The sequence below is a fragment of the Typopeltis vanoorti genome, chromosome 22 (genome assembly GCF_054136105.1).
Source record: "Typopeltis vanoorti isolate ZY-2024b chromosome 22, IOZ_Tvanoo_1.0, whole genome shotgun sequence".
NCBI lineage: Eukaryota > Metazoa > Arthropoda > Arachnida > Uropygi > Thelyphonidae > Typopeltis > Typopeltis vanoorti.
Window position 1 is genome coordinate 37,278,879 of NC_143570.1, and position 17,918 is coordinate 37,296,796.

General features: G+C 35.4%; 1 protein-coding gene across 6 annotated transcripts in view; it reads right to left on the minus strand.

Moving 5' to 3' along the window:
• Positions 1-4,272: 4,272 nt before the first annotated feature.
• Positions 4,273-17,918, minus strand: part of LOC150094318 (cytochrome b5 reductase 4) — a 266,376-nt gene continuing 252,730 nt past the window's right edge. For all 6 annotated transcript variants that reach the window (XM_090411979.1, XM_090411980.1, XM_090411977.1 and 3 more), the window contains one exon: positions 4,273-5,048. In XM_090411979.1, the coding sequence (XP_090268105.1) occupies positions 4,994-5,048 (55 nt within the window). In that variant the 3' untranslated portion in view covers positions 4,273-4,993. The remainder of the gene's footprint in view (positions 5,049-17,918) is intronic.

Consider the following 17,918-nt stretch of genomic DNA (forward strand, 5'->3'; position numbering starts at 1 on the left):
TGGCTGTCTCTTAATCAACATCGGCCGTTGATGGGGAATTCAAAGTCGGGTATCATTTGATGGATCACTCTTTCCCTTCCTCTGCAAAATCTCTTTAAGTTGGTTCTGCAGAAAAGCCATTTAACGAACAACCACCTTTTTGATTCCTTTAGGCCTAATGAGGAGGGTTTAATTAGTCACTGTAACATGCTGGGTAGCAAGAGACGAGAGTAGTCGCCAAGCTGACAAATAAATTGGCTGATTAATCCAATCTTTCTCTGGCGACTTTGGACCTTCCTTCTAGCCGGAATTTAATTAAAAATATATTCGACAATTCTCGATTAAGTTAGGTCCATTCTTTTTTGTTTTGACTATTTCAATAGATAAACGTGTAATAATTATGAAACAAAGTAGGTCTGAAGATCGCAAAATCGATATCGTACAAGTAGCACTTAAAACCATAACAAAATTAAAAATGAAGAGAATGGTCGTAATTTATTTGCTGATGGTAAAAGTTATTACTGTCTTCAAAACGAAATAATTTACAAGTTTGTATTTTTATGTCATAAACAGAACTTTCTAAACTACTACCGCCTTTAATTGCAATACAGTTTTACTGGAAGACATTACACACATATTTACGTGAAAAAAATGAGAGTAATACACATTTCTTTCTTTCTGCTTGTACGTTGACTATGGTCCTTAATAAGAAATCCATATAAATCATTATTATTCTGTGTATAATACGACCATTTCTGTTGGCGTTGAAAACTTGTTCTTAAGCTATTATGACCATACTTGGGATATAACGCAAACTGGATGGATACTATTATCGAGGCTATTATCACAACTCGCGTCAATTTTTGTTTTTCTACTTAAGTTAAAAAAAAAAAAAAAGGAATATTTATTCATCTGTGTGTTGTCATAGTTGGGATTCAAATGATAAATTAATAATAAAATCAGCGTTTTAGGGCGCAGAGTGTGCAAGGACTAATATAAGCCAACACAATGTACTGCAAGTTCTGCAATTTCTCTCTTATATGAAGTTTATATAAAAAACTAAATATCAATAAATATAAAAATAAATGTAAGAAATTAAGATAATGTTTTCAAGAGAGGAAAGCGGGGGATGGAAAAGAAAATAGGTGTTTTAGATACTAATCTAGGCCTTAGTTATCTGGTTGTAACTGTATGCAATTCACCCTATACTTTGCAGAGGAGAAAACTCCCGCACCTTGACTAAGAATCGTTAACCCAGCCTTCGCTGAAGTCTAGAATATGTTACATTCAGTAGACTGTGATGTATCATTTCTTACAGTCAGTCATGCGATATACACACAATTATTTAGAGCAGTCTGAGCTAAAAAAGTTCGTTAGCATGCTTGCTAACGAACAAACAAAAATCCATGCTTGTTTATACCCACAATGCTTTTTTTTTTTTGTCATTCACTGAACTTTAATAGAGCAATCAAATAACTTGTTAACCTCTAGATTCATTTGTCATGGCACACATTGTGTAGCTATATAAAATAACAATTTTATAAAATAGATAGTTTTGTTAATTCTTTTATGGTGTATTGTTTATTTTTTTATGTGCAACCAACATATTTATACTAAATTAAATAGAAGGAACACTAAAGGTTTGGTTACTGCATTTTATCGCAGCATGTAATCTTTAAAATATTTCCTACCCTCCCCATTCTGCTTTTAAATGATACCGGATCTCGCCTGTTTCCTATAATCTGTTTTCATATACTAATTAGATTAACCCAGCCTTTTTTTAGATACTACAACGAACGCTATTTTTATGTTTTTATTTTTTTTGTCAGTATCTAAAAGCTATGGAAGTACGTGTGTATGTAGGGAATCTTCACCTAGATTGGCTATTTTATAGGCAGTATTTCAACTATGATGAGCTCCCCAACGTGATTCTGGCATCCTGGGAGAGACGAAATTCATCACTGCTCAAATTAACTCCGACAATACGCTCATTAGATATTTTACCCGCATTTTCTCAAGTCTCGTGAATCACACCTCATGTTGCTTCCAGTGCTATTGTTTATGTACTTGTTATCCAGCTTTACTTTTTTTTTATATACATCTTTAATCCTGGATTCACTATTCATTCTTCCCAATTAACCTTGTCATGTTACAACGTTTGCGAAGTTCCTTCTGTTGCGATATTTTACATAGAACGTAGCACATTCGCTTCATAGCCTTGGTTGTGTTTAGAATAATCTAAACGACAGTTTGAACTCAAGAAACTTGTAAGTTCGTAAAAGTTCAACTTAATAGAATTTCTGGTCTCCTCTTTTGCACTAATACTTAACTGATTCATTTAATTTCCCCAATCTTTATATCATCCATTAATAATTTATTTTTTGAAAAAAGAATGTTTACATTTTCTGTATATAATAAATAAGTTCTGTAAGGGTAGTTACAAACAGGCGATATTAATGGATTCTCAGAGGAAGCTTTTTCTTTGGTGTCAAAATCCGCTGTATAACTTAACGTCCGTTGAACTCGGCTAGCATTTCTTTTTCTGACACTTTTATTTTTAAATCGCTAACGTGAGTAAAATTTGTGGTAGCCGAATCTCACGGTGCTCGTACGAAGCACGTATTAAGGAAGTTATAATATTGTTGAAGAGAGTGACGCCACTAATTTTACAGCTTATAAAAAACAAAAACAAAAAAAACACTATAATTAGAATGCAAGCAAAGCAGGTTCTGATATGAAAAAAAAAAAAATGCAATGAATATTTAAATTCATAATAATAATTAAATTAAAGATTAATTTTTCTATTTTTCTTATCGAAAAGAAATCTAAACGTATGAAAATATTAATGGCAATGCATAAAGATTTATTATTACAGTAAATAATTTATGTCTTTCTACAAATGTATTCGTATATATCACATTATAATGGAACGAGCTATTCGCAGTCTCCGTATTATTATTCTGTTTTCGTGTGATATCCCGGGCTATAAAGACATTTTACATATTTATTGTATAAAACTACACTTTGTAGAATACTGCTATCGGCGGTATGTCCATAACATCGTTTTCACGCGCTGTGTTATATCTATGGACCGTTGGTTTGAGGGATGAACGTCTATCACCTCGGTCTAAGGTCGGCTAAAGTTATATGGAATAAATCATCTTATATTTCATATTCGGTTAAAACCATATTTCATTTTTATGAGGCACTCTAGTAATGCAATTACTGTTATAATTAGTATATATAATCAATTAACTATTGCAATGTTTGAATCCTATTCAGAAATGGTTTGTAATTATCGTTTTATATCTGTGTGTGTGTTCTGATCATATGGTCGATTGCTGGTTTTTGGATGAAAAACCGGGATGGTTCCTCCTTCATTATGAAATCGTCTAATCTACGTTAAGTTGAAAAATATTATAAAGATTTTACAAGCCTTTATTATTAAAGCTTCTCGAAACTTGGATGGGATTTAATCCGCCTTTCAAACCGAAAGGCGTCATGTTACCAATCGAAAATTGCTTCCGTTTCAAAGGATTTGTGTTATTCATCGAACTTCATTCACGTTTTCGAATAATAACAACAATGTGAAAATACTTACACCTGTCTGCAATATTTTCCCTATACTTTTGTAGTAATAAATTTACTTTTTTCTATATACCAATTCTTTGGAATTATGGAACTTAAAAACATTATAATAATTACCAAGTACGTAACTTAAAAAAAAAAAAAACCCATATATCCATAAACTATACGAAAATCGAAAGTAATTTTTTAAAAACAGACCTTCCTCTGGGCAAGATCCAAAAATTTAAGTCCGCATTAACATATACAGAAATGTTCCGACCGATTGATATTCACTGCCCAAGTTGTTTACAAGGACAGATATGTAGTATGTAGACATCAGTATTAAGACTGCGATGAACGTGTTCGCCATCGAAACTTGAACGTGTTAGTCCATTAGTCCAGTCTACGTCGAAATACTGAAAAAAAGTGAAGAGAGAGAGATTCGAAGGTTTCATCCTAGCACGTCGTAGTTTTTCCCTCAACCGAAAATGCAGCTTCAGACATGCACATGAGTACGGAGATTCATTGCCTTCGGCAACCACCCATCACAGAAGTACGGCTTTATCTGACGAAATCATCTCAAAACTGACCGACAATTTAAGAAGACATCTTTCGATGAAGTTGGTATTAGGACAGAGGCTACTGTTGTCGGGAAATTACATTCAATTAATTAAAACTGTAAACAAGCTTAATATGCAAACAATTATTTAAAATAACTAATTAACATAAAGATTCCAGATTTTTATTTAATAATCAGATTTACATTCAGTGATGGAAGCTTTGTACAGGTTGTGTCGCAACAACTAGATGTCAAATACGTATCTGAGAACAGATACAATGAGTTAGTAAGGTGCTTATGTACATGTGTGAGTGAGGGCACCGACATAAAAACGTCAGTCATGCATTTTTATACAGAGCAATACAAGAAAACGGTAGAGAAGCTGATAAAGAAGGAAATTCAGGACAAGAGGAAAAGATAAAACTGTCGAACATATGTACACCTTGGATACATAGCTATACAGCTTCACATGTATCAGATCGGATTTTTTCTTTATCTTAAACAGCCCCCATCATCAATTCAAGTCAAAGACATCCTTCACTTTAATTACTAAATTGAATCTAGCTGCCAAAGTAATTCCATACCTACAAAATTTAATCAATTCCCTTTAAATAAAAGTAATTTGAATACTATGATTTCATTCAAGTTTGAAAGAATTGCCGTTCTTCCCTAATAGCAGGAAATTAATCATAAATGTAACATTAATATGCTAACGTAAATACATGACTACGTTTAGAATTTACTTCTATTAAATAAAATTCCCATGATTTCATAAATTAGTAATATATATGCTTCAATGGTAAAATGTAAGCTTTAATAATAAAGCTTGACTCAAAACGATGTCCAAAGTCTTGTTAGGCGTCAATTCTGGCTTTGAGAAGAATGCGTTCACCCCATGAAAGCATGAATAACATCGCTTGTGTAACCTAGATCACTCAAATACCTAGAAAAACAACAAAAGAATTAATGTAATATATATACACACACATCATAAGATAAACTATAGCAGGAGAAAACAATTAAGAGCAGAGTTAGTCGGTACAGACCAAAACAACTGTAGCAATCTACTGAATGAAGATTTTCTTTTAATACTACTATTGTTCTAATGGAATGATATAGCATCTATCAAACATGTTTGGCTATGAGTCATAGCTCAAAAATTTCACAATGATTTCGACAGGTATCGGGAAAACTCTCTTGGCAGGCCGATAGATTTCGCACATGAATAGTGTTAAAACACTTGGGTGGTATGGACGAGAGAGAGAGAGATTATTATATCCATTCGCAGAGAAGCCCATATAGATTCATATCAGCGATATCAGTAAAGCTGAAGTAGATGAGTACGACTGAGTGCTTCTTTCAGTCGCGAGAGAGTATCTAACAATGCTGTTCCGAAACAATTTTTGTCACCAACTGATGAAGTTGATAATTTTTTTAATTACAATGTACTGTGCAGAGATTTTTCTCGTGTATTCTTTCGAAGCAACAAAATATACACTTATAAAGTCTTCAAGAAAGCTTACATAGACTAGTAAATCTATTATTCGAGAGTTAGCAAAACAGCGAACGGCCCAAGACTACTAAAGCAAACAGAACACACAATCGATCGCTCTTCTGTTCTTTTAAACCTCTTGATCAAGATCGGTAACGAGTACCAACTCTATAATTTTGGTTGTTGAGAATTATTTATGTCTACAGTGTATTCCAATTAAAAACGTATCTACTCTCGAATAACCTAGTTTGTGAGCAGTTTCCTTTTTCTGTGCGGAACGACTAATCAAATGACTTCACAGCAAAATCACCAGATCAACTAACTGATCAGTAATGTATAAGCCTAATCACAAACGCAAACTATTAAACACAGCATTCGGGAGCACGTAATTGAAATTCACGAATTCCGAGTTTGATGTCAACAATCCGCCACAGAGTACCGACATCATGGTCTTGCCTCTGATGCTAATTTTAACCAATCCAATCCCTCTCCCGGGATATAATGCCACCTCTACCAAACAACTTCATCTGCGGACGCAATATAGTTTCCCCAGAAACATTCTCTGGGCTTACGTCAATACATTTGGGTATCCATCATATGTGTAGGGCGATTGTGCAGCTATCTATAGAACTTATTTATTGCAGCAGTGATTTAGGATATACCACCCTGGGTAGCAGGATGCAGAGGCTTATTAGTAATGCACATCCATGGTATTATTATCCCGTCTTATGAAGTCGGGATAATAATATCATACAACAAACATGGGACATCATACTACAATACTTATCAAAACATAATCGTCTTTTGACTACTGTCTGGTAGTAAACAATTTTTCTTACCTAGTATGACACCACTTGCTTGCTTAAAGGAGACTTGAAATGGAACAAAAATGGCTATGTAGAGCAGGATTTCCGGCTTTTATCTACCTCAGGAGCACACACACACCACAGTAAGGTATGTGTGCTCCTGATGTAGATAAAAATGGTATGACCGGCGACATTTTTTTTTTTTTCATGGCACGGCCTGCAGCTCTTGATGTGTTTAAAGTATTTTAATGAAATCAACTCTTACTAACACACGAACATTACAAAATATATATTTCGCACAAAGTACTGAAAATCAGGAAGCATAAGCATTTGTTTGCATACTCATCCATGATACGTTAGTGTGCGCACTGTGTTTGTGCCTTTGCAGTTTCCTCAAAATCTATTTTTACGACTAAAAGAAATGAAAAAAGGAGCAAGAACGCATAATTTAAAGAAGAATTAAAGAAAGGTGCAGTTTCAGCGAAACTCATATTAGATTTATAAGTCCAGTCAGAGGTAATTTAGTTCCTATGCTTGAAGAATCTTCTTTCGCTACGCGTTATTCCCGCTTCCTATGCAGGGTCCGGTCCGCATGTTACTTAGATGCGACTTCTTGTTAGTACCACTCCCAACCGACCTGTTGCCTGGTCTGCCGCTGGGAGGGGGGGGGGGTATATTTTTGGCTGTAGAAGCGTATGTCCACGGGGCGGTTTGCCTGCTGGCGGAAAAAATCCTACTACCCGCATCCAAGACCGGCTAATTTGGCTATGTCTGAGGAAGATCCTCAAGCTCCTCATGTCTTCGACGGGAATCGAACCTGGGACACTCCTTCCCCAGGCATATGGTTGCGAAGCGCAAAGCCACTAGGCTAACCGCGCGGACTTCCTGTGCCTGAAGAATATAACATTAAAAAGAAATCTTTAAAGTAATATGCCTTTCTATGAAATATGGATAACACCGGATGAATTAAAAAGGAACTTTGTAACAAATACAACTATCCGCGGGAGTTTCTGTGTAGCACGTGAAATTGCACGACCAGGTCGCCCCCATTCAACAAAGGATGCTTTCATTTAATATTGAAAACAGCGACAACGACTCATTAAAATTGAACTTCATATAGTTATAAAAGATACACCGCCAACATATTTAATTGCAAAATAATTTATTTTGTTATGTCCAACTTATTAATATATAAAAAACTCAAATCAAATTTATAATTTGATTATTCAAAAATTAATTAAATGAATTTCAGTTTACCCTAATGCTCTCCAACAAACTGTGTTATAAAAAGCATTCATTAAATACCAAGTTGATAATTCCAATCGATCAACTACTCGATTAATTCCAATTTAAACCGAATGTGGTCTAATATTTCAGTTGCGCACCCGTGATCTTATCACCGATCTTCCCACAAGATGGACTAGTACCAATGTGCTGTTAGGACTGTTATATATATATATGAACACTTCCGAACTGCCTGATGCCGTTCCTGGTTTTTCATCCCACCAAACAAGCAAACGTACAATTAATGGACATAATACAATGTCTTCATAGCCTTAGAAGTTTCGACAGTAATCCAAAGCAACACAATCCTTGTTAGCATATCATATCTTTTGACCATCCTCCAACATCTATTTCAAAGGACCCAAGAAAGCGAATTTAAGATCAAGCCACACGTATATTTCATAAATGAACTTGAATAATTTTTGTATGTTAAAAAAAGTCCTTGCAGAGTTGGAGGGGGGGATATAGCTGACCTCATTCAAGCTCATTTGTTCGAAACTATCACCTACAGTAAGAGTGCCAGCAATGCCATGCAATAAAATAACTCTCTCAATAATCAAGTTCTGGACGTTTCGATTTTATTGTCTACCTTCAAGTTTCGCAATATCGTTGGGAGCTGATGGTGTGATGTCAATAAGGAAAATGTCAGTGGAAATTCTCATGAACAGAACCTTCACTTCTTTGGTGGAGAACAGGACGAATTCCGATGCATGTCATTTGCTTTGTATCTGGACTGAAATGGTCGCCATACCACCAACATACATGTAAATAATGTTTAATGTTACTCCTTCAGCTGCCAGAAAATCAATTACGGTCAATTCACTTTTGGGCAGTTCAATGACAGGTTTGACTGCATTTCACATATCATGTTCATGCCTTTACTTGGGAATAATACAGGAATTGATGGGTTTTTTTCTTCTCCTATATATAGGGGAAAAAACAATCGCACACTATCAAGAACTGCTGTGATGAGTCAGTTTATCTAACTGCACGATCAACGATTCCTACTACTACTATCACCACTGACATAGAATAGTGCTGAAGTTCTAATTCATTAGCCAAATCAATAGCAAACTGAGCTTACCTATTTATGTTGGTAAATATGAGTAAAGCTAAAAGGAGAACAGCCATCATTGCCTAAACATCTCAAGTTTATTGCACCTTCGCAGCGCAGAGTATTTCGCATCTGCGCTGGACCACTCATTACGCTAGTGTGTGTGTGATCGTCTACCCATGGTACTCATCGTTCCCACTTGGGATGGATAAATGGTGGTAAAACGTCAGCAAGTCACACTATACCGAATTTAATAAGACAACCTACTGCACCTTAGCTGATTGGTCAGATGCTTATATATTAAGACATGCAACGAAGGTTATAACGAAAGTTGTACATGGCGTGTTCTTTGGCACGCCAGAGATTGAAAATATTCGCGATTGCGTGGTAAAATAACCCACCTCCTCCGTATTAGACCAGTAAACTCACATTCCGTTGAACTAGTATCTTGTAGTGTTGTGACATAGGAACATATGTTCCTATCACACCATGGCAGTTATTGAACACAGGCTTTTTGAACCTTAGGGCGTCGTCGTAATAGACACAGAAGCGCTTACCTAACGAGACACTGCCAAAATCCTTCGCTAAATTTAGTAGAATGCAACGCTAATAAATTTCATTGACGAAAACATTACCCGAAGGAAAGCATTTATGAGAACTACAAAAAAAAACCAACAACTTATGATTTCAAGAAGGTTTCATAAAGTATGAAACAGTTGTTTTGGATTACATTAAATATTGTACGAGTAAACAACCTGCAAGATTTTATTCCGCTCTTAACTGCTTATGTAAATTATTACATACAACACTATTCCTGTTTACAATACATTACTTTTTTTTTTTGCGGTGGTAATTAAATATTTGAAGACAAAATTACGACGTACTTTTGACACGGAAATAATTATGAATAGAATAATTAAATACACTAAAAAGAAAACAGTTAATGTTTATAGGTTTTTACTAGAAATTAAATGCATACTTCATCTGCAGAGAAGAAAAATGAAAATAATTTAAATTTTACACATTTTATTATTATTATTTTTTAATTTACACACACACACATAGCTGCTATTTATTTTGGGTTCAGATGTTTGGAATAATGCAACTAAGGCTACTTAAACCAATGTCTGGTAATTTTAATTGCCGTTACGTGAAGCGCATCTGTTAAATGCATGTTTTGTGGGATGAAAAATCCAAGATTCCGTAAGGAAAGGAACTTATGACGCGACATTTCCCAAAGGGTAAAAGTCGCGACTGCACTATGAAGAATCTTGGTGATAGTGAAGTCAACAACTATTTTCTGCAATAACACGATGCGGCGATGAGTTTTTTTTTTTTTTAATTTATTATAACAAAAAAAAAAAAAAAACACGTTTTTCGTAGCTAAAAGCTATATACATATTTTATTCTAAAATCTAAATTATATTTCCTTTAAAAATGAATAAAATCACTGTACATTTATCCAATGAGTAACGAAAAGAAAAAGTTAACCCTCAAGTTTTACTGTACGCTAATTTTATTTAAGTGCAAAATTATATTAGCCATATCTATAAACCGGCAATTTTCCTAAGAAACCTACAGCATATCGAAATGGTGAAACTTGCGATAAGGTAGTTTTTATTAATTTATTTATTTTGTAGATACACAAGTGGCCTGCTTACGTGTATATGATGTAAATTGCAGCAAACTAGGTATTATTGCAATTAACATTAATTCGATGCATTACAAGCTGCCAAGATTTGTAACAAACAAATAGGTGAAATCATTCATGTAACGGGAAAAAAAAAAAGTTTATCATTCATAATTTACGTTCCTATTCCTTTTATTCCATTAATATGGTCCTGAACAAATAATACATGATAAATTTTCTTCTACAAGGTGAACACCAGCACCACTCGGTGGTCAATTCTTGTACTGCACAACAAGTTGAGCCATTGCTGCAATCAACTGTTGATTACTGTGATAAGACCACGCATCTTATCAGGTTATTAATCTAATAGATGATTTATCAGATGCAAGATATATGATGATACGTCATTAACTACTTGTCTAACAAATTATACAATGTTCTATTTATCTGTCGGATGATGAACATGATAATTTCTATCACCCACACACAAACACAACAAAAAAAAATGATCGCTGACAAGTAAGGGTTATTATTAACTGAAAAATATCGTTACCTGTATAATACACTAGGGGAATGAACTCAATTCTGATTTGAATTTCATTAAAAAGGAAGGGGTAATTTAACGTTGCTCTATATAATCGTAAAGACCGCTTACTGCCAAGGCCACCATAATTGTAAGCCGCGCGCTTGGACAGCAGTGTGGGAATATACTCAAACAGCATTTGACAAGAAAAGGGAGGCACTAAAGAACGTGTTCCTTTTTAGCGAGAAGTCGTTGGAGGCAGCAACCATTCTTTCGCTGATTCTGCCATTAGAATGGAGCATAATTTTCTGTGTCCTGTACACCTACAAATAGCAAAGCAGTTCCGTATTATAATCTTTACTGCAAAATCATACCGAAGATCACTTTAATGACGTTTTTTTTTGTAAATTAAAACTTGACTGTAAGTCGAATAAAGAAGACCTTATAAAGAAAGAGTAGTAAGAATCATAAACAGAAGAAAAAAAAAATCTTATCTTAATTCTGTACCCACTGAGCAAACAACGCCGTTAACAGTGAATGAAAGAAAGAAAAAATAAATAAGCCAAGAAATTATTGAAAGTAAGGATAAGAAACATTTATCTAATATTATTATAATTAAGCAAGATGTACAACACAGTCCATTTGCTTTATATTGGGGAATATATAGGCAATTTAATGCGGGTTGAAGCCTTGTTTGTGACTCTTTCTTCAATACTTATTTAAACACGAATCGAAATTTCAATTGAAGAGAAATTCTAGATTTCAACGGCGAGGAAACTCATACTAAAAGTCAGAACTCCAAAGTTTCGACATGCAAACTTGTTTATAAGTAACAGTGTCACCGATATGAGACGTGTGCGAGGAGGAGGGATCCAGAATGACTGTTGCGAATTTCGAAATAAATTAGCACATATGGGTCACTGAAAATTTTCTCTCAGTGAAGCATGTTTTCTTCGAAGTTCTCACTGCATCATTTATAAATAAATAATTAAATCCGTAACGCATTGTATTCCCCAAAGAAATAGGTGGAGTTCCTTTAACCCTAACTTTTTGAAGAGATGGAGAGCTAGTCTCCATCCATTCACTAATAGCGAACTCAAGCTATCAATGAAAGAAAGGGGGTATGGTAGCAACTGCCGCAACAAATTCGCGTGGCCTTAAACCTTAACACTTACATTATTGTTCATAAAAGCGAGTTCCTGGTAGCTATATATATAGAAATGTTATAATTCGAAGTTTCAGTCTTATAGCTGGCTGAGTTCCTTATATCATTCCGAATTAAGTTCAACCTTCACTGGTGTTGCAAACAAGCAAATCGGCCGGAACACACGCAATCACCATAATATAACTGGCCTCGGTTATCAATATGAGGATCAGTTTCAGATACACTTTTGACATTCATAAAATTAATATCACCTGACGATCACTGCTGTTAATTGGTCAGACGAAAAGCATGATCTCCCAAATTGCAAACCAAGTCGGTAGACTATAATGTTATTCAATAAATATTTTCCCTATACGTTTCATCATGCAATATGATAAAGATGTAATTTTCTACGCAGATTACACAAATATCTACAAAATGCTGTCATGTCAGTTTCTGAAATTCAGTGTCAGTTTCATTATCAAAAATTGCCTAGACAACAAATTTCAAATTCCTTTTTAAAATTAAATCTGCCAAACAGTAAGAGCAACCTAAAACGCAATGCTTCAAGGATGATACAATATCGACTCTAGAGTGATGTAGAAGCGATATTCCGGACCTCCTGCAAAAGCAGTTAGTAGGATCTCATTGAGATTTTGGTAGACTTCTACTATACTTTTCAAAGTTTTGGCGTTTGCAGAGGACTTTCTAGGTCTGAGATTCCTCCTACCTCAATAACGGAATTTCTTGGTATGGTAGTTCGTCAATAGTTCTCAACACGCATTCCGACTTTATACCACGCTACCATAATCAATTTTATCCTTTATTTCATTGCTTGTTAATAGTACACCGCCTATAATGTCCCTCTATGGCAAGGGACATCCTTTTGCGTGCAGCGAGTGCTTTTAACGTTTATACATCCTCAGAATCTTCCGGAATTTTATAACAGAAATGTATAATTATAAAAAATACCGCATACTAGTATTTTTATAACACAATAAAACGCTAACATATACTATCGGTCTTAGACCTGGGTTCGAATCCCATCTGGGATGGGTTTTCCTCCCGGAAACAAGGGAGAACAGGCCAACGCATAATGCATTGCCTCGTAGCCTTAGTTGGCTGTAATTCCCAACAATCCAAACCAACTTTTCTCCCATAAAGATTATGCACATGATCGCTACTTTTGTTTAACAGACATCTCTACAAAGTCAAAACATGTAATAAAATATTCGAAGTTACCATCAGTAATGAGACCAATTCGGCACGATACTCGTCATTTCCTCTTTAACTACTATTTGAGATGAAGTATGGATGAAGATAACTCTACGGACGAACCTGAAAGTATAACACTATACTCTCGTGAACCATAATGCCGCGATTTCGTTTAATAGCTGAAGCATAGTTGACTTATCTTGTGAGACAGAGAATTAAAATTTACCAAAATGCAATCTCTAGCACCAAATTGTAAAGTTGGAATCTCCTCGAAAAGAACACAATTAAAAAAAAAAAAAAAAAATTTTTTTTTTTTTTTTTCCAACTCATAACGTAAACTGAGGAGAAAACATGATCCAGTGAATAGCACTTGTTTAAAAATGTATCAAAATTTATTTTGGGGGTTTGGAAACCGCAGGATTAACTTGATATCTAGTGCTTTGCTACTAAAGATCTGTATATAATATCCTCCAGGCAGAGAATACGGAGATGCTCTGCCTGGAGGATATTATTAATACATTACGAACCCTAATAGCTACATCACTATTGCGAAACGTGTAAAAGAAAAATTCAAAACTGTAAACTCACATTTAAAGATTCCGCAATCTTTAAACAGTCAGCTAGTTGCTTAGAAACAGAAATATGACTCGATGCATGAATGAAATTTTCATACATGATAAATACGAAAGACCTAAGGAGTCGGTACTACATTTCTCCTGGTATCTAAGCTACTGAAACGAATGGGCTTTTATGTCATTCTTCCGAATGCACCATAGATACAGATCTTGTGATCTAGGTCACTTCGTTTGTTGTTTACCTTTCCTCTGGCCAAAGATTGACCAATTATTAAACGTAACAAAGCCAACAACAATCCGATAATGGATATTTGCTGAGTCTGAATATTGGTCGAATTCATTTTTAGTCGGTCACTCTATCACATCAACCTTTTGAGAAAACTTAAATTACTGAACACGGTGTTATAGGATCAGGTCTCTTAAAAGCAGGATTGATTATGTGACTTAATAAATTCAAACGATTTCAGTTTCTCTTCTTTATATCCTGTTGGAGGCGTACATGATTATGGAGAGGAAACAAATATCCAAAAAGAGTACAATTATTAAATTATTCTGATTCCTTTTATGATCTGTATTATCCGACTACGAAATGTTCTTCACTCCAGACTAAACCTGTGGTGCATATTTTAAAGCGGCCCAACAACTTTCCACTGAAACATAACCCGCATACTTAGACTAAAACGTGATTCATAAATAAGCTGCTATCAACACCTCACTTTTACCATTTACGCAACATACGCCCACACTCTACCGCCGTCCGCCAGCGGCATTACTTTTCTGTTTTCGTGGGAGCCACGGAAACCAACGTCCACAACCACTAATGACGGTCATAAGTTGCTCAGTAAGACAATTCTGTTTTGAAATAAAACTTCACGCTTGCTACCGTTCGAAACCTACCGCCCACGCCGAGAAAATATGAATCGTGAACTAGCTGTCAAGTGGCGCACACATCTTGCTTTGGGTAGATAATTTCCAGTGACATTTCACCTCTACTCGCGTAAATTTGAACCGACATCGTAACAGCAATGGCACGCCCCGACGAACCTAAATCAAAAAGCGAGAAGTGTACGTGTCACAGCCGCCGTTCCACGTTAGAAACTTTTGATAAGAGAACAGGGATGAAGCATCTTCGGCGAACATTAGAAAATTGGAATCTCTCGAGGTTAAATTAAACTACTTTTCAATTTACTTTGATTTGAGGGATAATCCCTAAATACGCATTTTATGGTATATTTCTATATACTTCTGACATCAATTTTCTTTGAAACTTTGCTGTACAGCTGTGGTCTGCTCATATATTTTCAATTAAAACCTTTCATGGATAGCATACAAATCTAGATAACAATGAAGCATTTTTATAATGTCATAGCTGACATTTTGATTGATTTGTAACAAACGTTATTTAAAGATGTTCAAGCCTATATTTAGCGATCGTAAAGTATTTTTCAATGCAATCATCTCTCATCATTTGCAAGTAAGATTACCATGAGTAACAAATCAAATCTATCAGCTTATATCAAAAACTTATATGAATAATATTTTCAATAAATAAACAACCAAATAAAGGTTTGGTTCCAGTGCTATGTCTCTTCCCCCCCCCCCCAACACATACACTCTTCTACGCAGTGTGATAACCATAAAGCAAACATACTTAGAAGACTCAAAACACTCTCAATTTTGGGATACAACAGTAAAACATTGCCACATGTTCTGCTAGATTGGGAGGTCCAAGTGGTGGTATATGGGAAGCACATCAAGGCCACATTATGGCAAGGAGACAGTACTCACCGCATGGGCAACATGACCAGGAGTATCACCTCTTACTATATCTTCCTGTTCCCATTTTTACCATTCTCTAATCAAATCATGGAAGTACAATCATAGTGAACACCACCCTCAAAAAAAACTACCAAAAATTATAAAACAAACAAAATATTCTATAAATGCTATACATCCAGACCAAATATCCTATTTTTGAAAGAAACCCAAATTGAGCCACAACCAACAATTCATTTCAAATGTCCAAATTATGCTCTTATTTCTTTTGCCAGACAAGTGCCTTCTAAGAGATATCGATATGGCTTGTCAGAGAATGCCAATTTAGAATTTCTGCTTTTGACTTCCTCTTGCTTAAGGTTGCTCTGCTCAGCAATTCATCTGCTATATTTACAAGTTTCCATATTCTGAAGACCCACGTGGATATTTTTAGCTTCTTATCCCTGATGTGTGCCTTTTTTTGCAATCCGATTACCCAAATTGAAGCCATCTTCTTAGTGACCTCAATGTCCACAACTTCAATCAGCTTCCCTTTTCCAATTCCACTGACCAAGTGGTAGAAGCATTTGCTATTGCAATGATCTAATGCAAATCACATATATATAACGTGATAATCCTCTCTGTTCTCCCAAGACGTTGATCTTTTCTAAACACATTCTCCTTCTAGGTATACTGCAGAGATAACCTCTCCTCTCAGTAACTAGGACCACAATCTTGTATAAGTTACTTTTCCCACAGAACACCTTCTCCCCAATTAGTCCTAAGTTCATGTTGATTTGGTACATGAGCGCCAAGTGAGATAACCTTCTGTTCTTCCTTTCCGTGATCTGAATACTTCTGATTTAGATCACAGAAAGGAAGAACAGAAGGTTATCTCACTTGGCACTCAAGTACCAAATCAATATAAACTTAGGACTAATTGGGGAAAAAGTGTTCTGTGGGAAAAGGTGAAATATAAAGCTGAAAAGGTGTTCTGCAACATTGCAGAAATTTATTCTCACTGACATGACAGTCTTCATTCCTCACTCCAAACAAAATCACCACCCACTTTCCAAGCCACAGTTTAACAACAGGTCTACCAAAGCAGTTCATGGGAAAAAAAAAAAAAAAAAAAAAAAAAAAAAAAAAAAAAAAAAAAACCAGCACACTACAGGTGGTCTGCAAACAATACAAAACAAATCAGCAGAAAACTTACCTCCTGCTGTTCAAATGGTAATTGTGTCTTCTGGTCTCTTGCAATGGTTATTGAATGCAAGTTACACCTCTCTCATTCAGATGGCATCATTGTTACAACACCTTAAATATAAAGCTGATCTGGCATTGTTCTTCTCCTCTTCCAACTTCTACACAGATGACAAAGGCAAATCATCTCCTATCATACCTTGCACAGGCAATCTGCATAGCATGAATGGAAGAATCGCAGCACATTTCACCCTTCAAATGGAAGGACATGAGTTTGATTCTCATCATGATGAGAGAAAGGTGAGTTGGCCAATCTCATACAGAAGTAATATGGGCTTTTTCTCCCAGAAACTCCAGTTTTTCATCCTACATTCAGGCAAATCAGCCAGCACAACACACAATTTATAGACAGAAATTAGTAATGGTGGTAGTGGGCAGTAGATGACATTGCATGTGTAGTTAATGGATTCAGTAAGTGGTGGAGAGACCAGAAACAGTACACTGCATGCCAGAAAGACATAAGAAAAATCTTGAGTTGCCAAAAAAAAAAAAAAATGCTTCTGGTCCTGATGGTATCTTGCAAGATTTGCTGCTAAACTAATGCATGTCCTATATTATCTCTACACTCTTTTACACTCCAGCTGGCACTTATCCCAACATAAAAGCACATACATTTCCAAACTATTCGAAAACAGGAAGATAAAAGTCTGTTGTTAAACTACTGACCCATTATCCTCATCTCAGCCCTCTCCAAATAATGGAGAAAGTCATCAACAGTCAACTTTATCCCACCCTCCAGTAATATGAAAGTAGCACTGCATAGAATTATGAGCTGCTGCAACCACTTATGTTTTCTATAACTGAAGGTTTCTGAAAAACACACCTTCAGCTCCAGAGAAACTAAAGGTTTCTCTAGAAAGCACAAAATGGTTTATTGCACCATGTCCCATAGCTAAGTACAACATGATATAATTTGTCTGGCACCCAGTATAAATGTGTCCTGGTTGTCTAAGAATATAGTGTCTCTGCATTTCAACTAATACGTTGTGGATTCAAATTCCATTGTGGTCATTAATCTTTGTTAATGTTTTTAGGTGGAAGATGAATTTTGTCTCTCAGTGCAAGACCACCA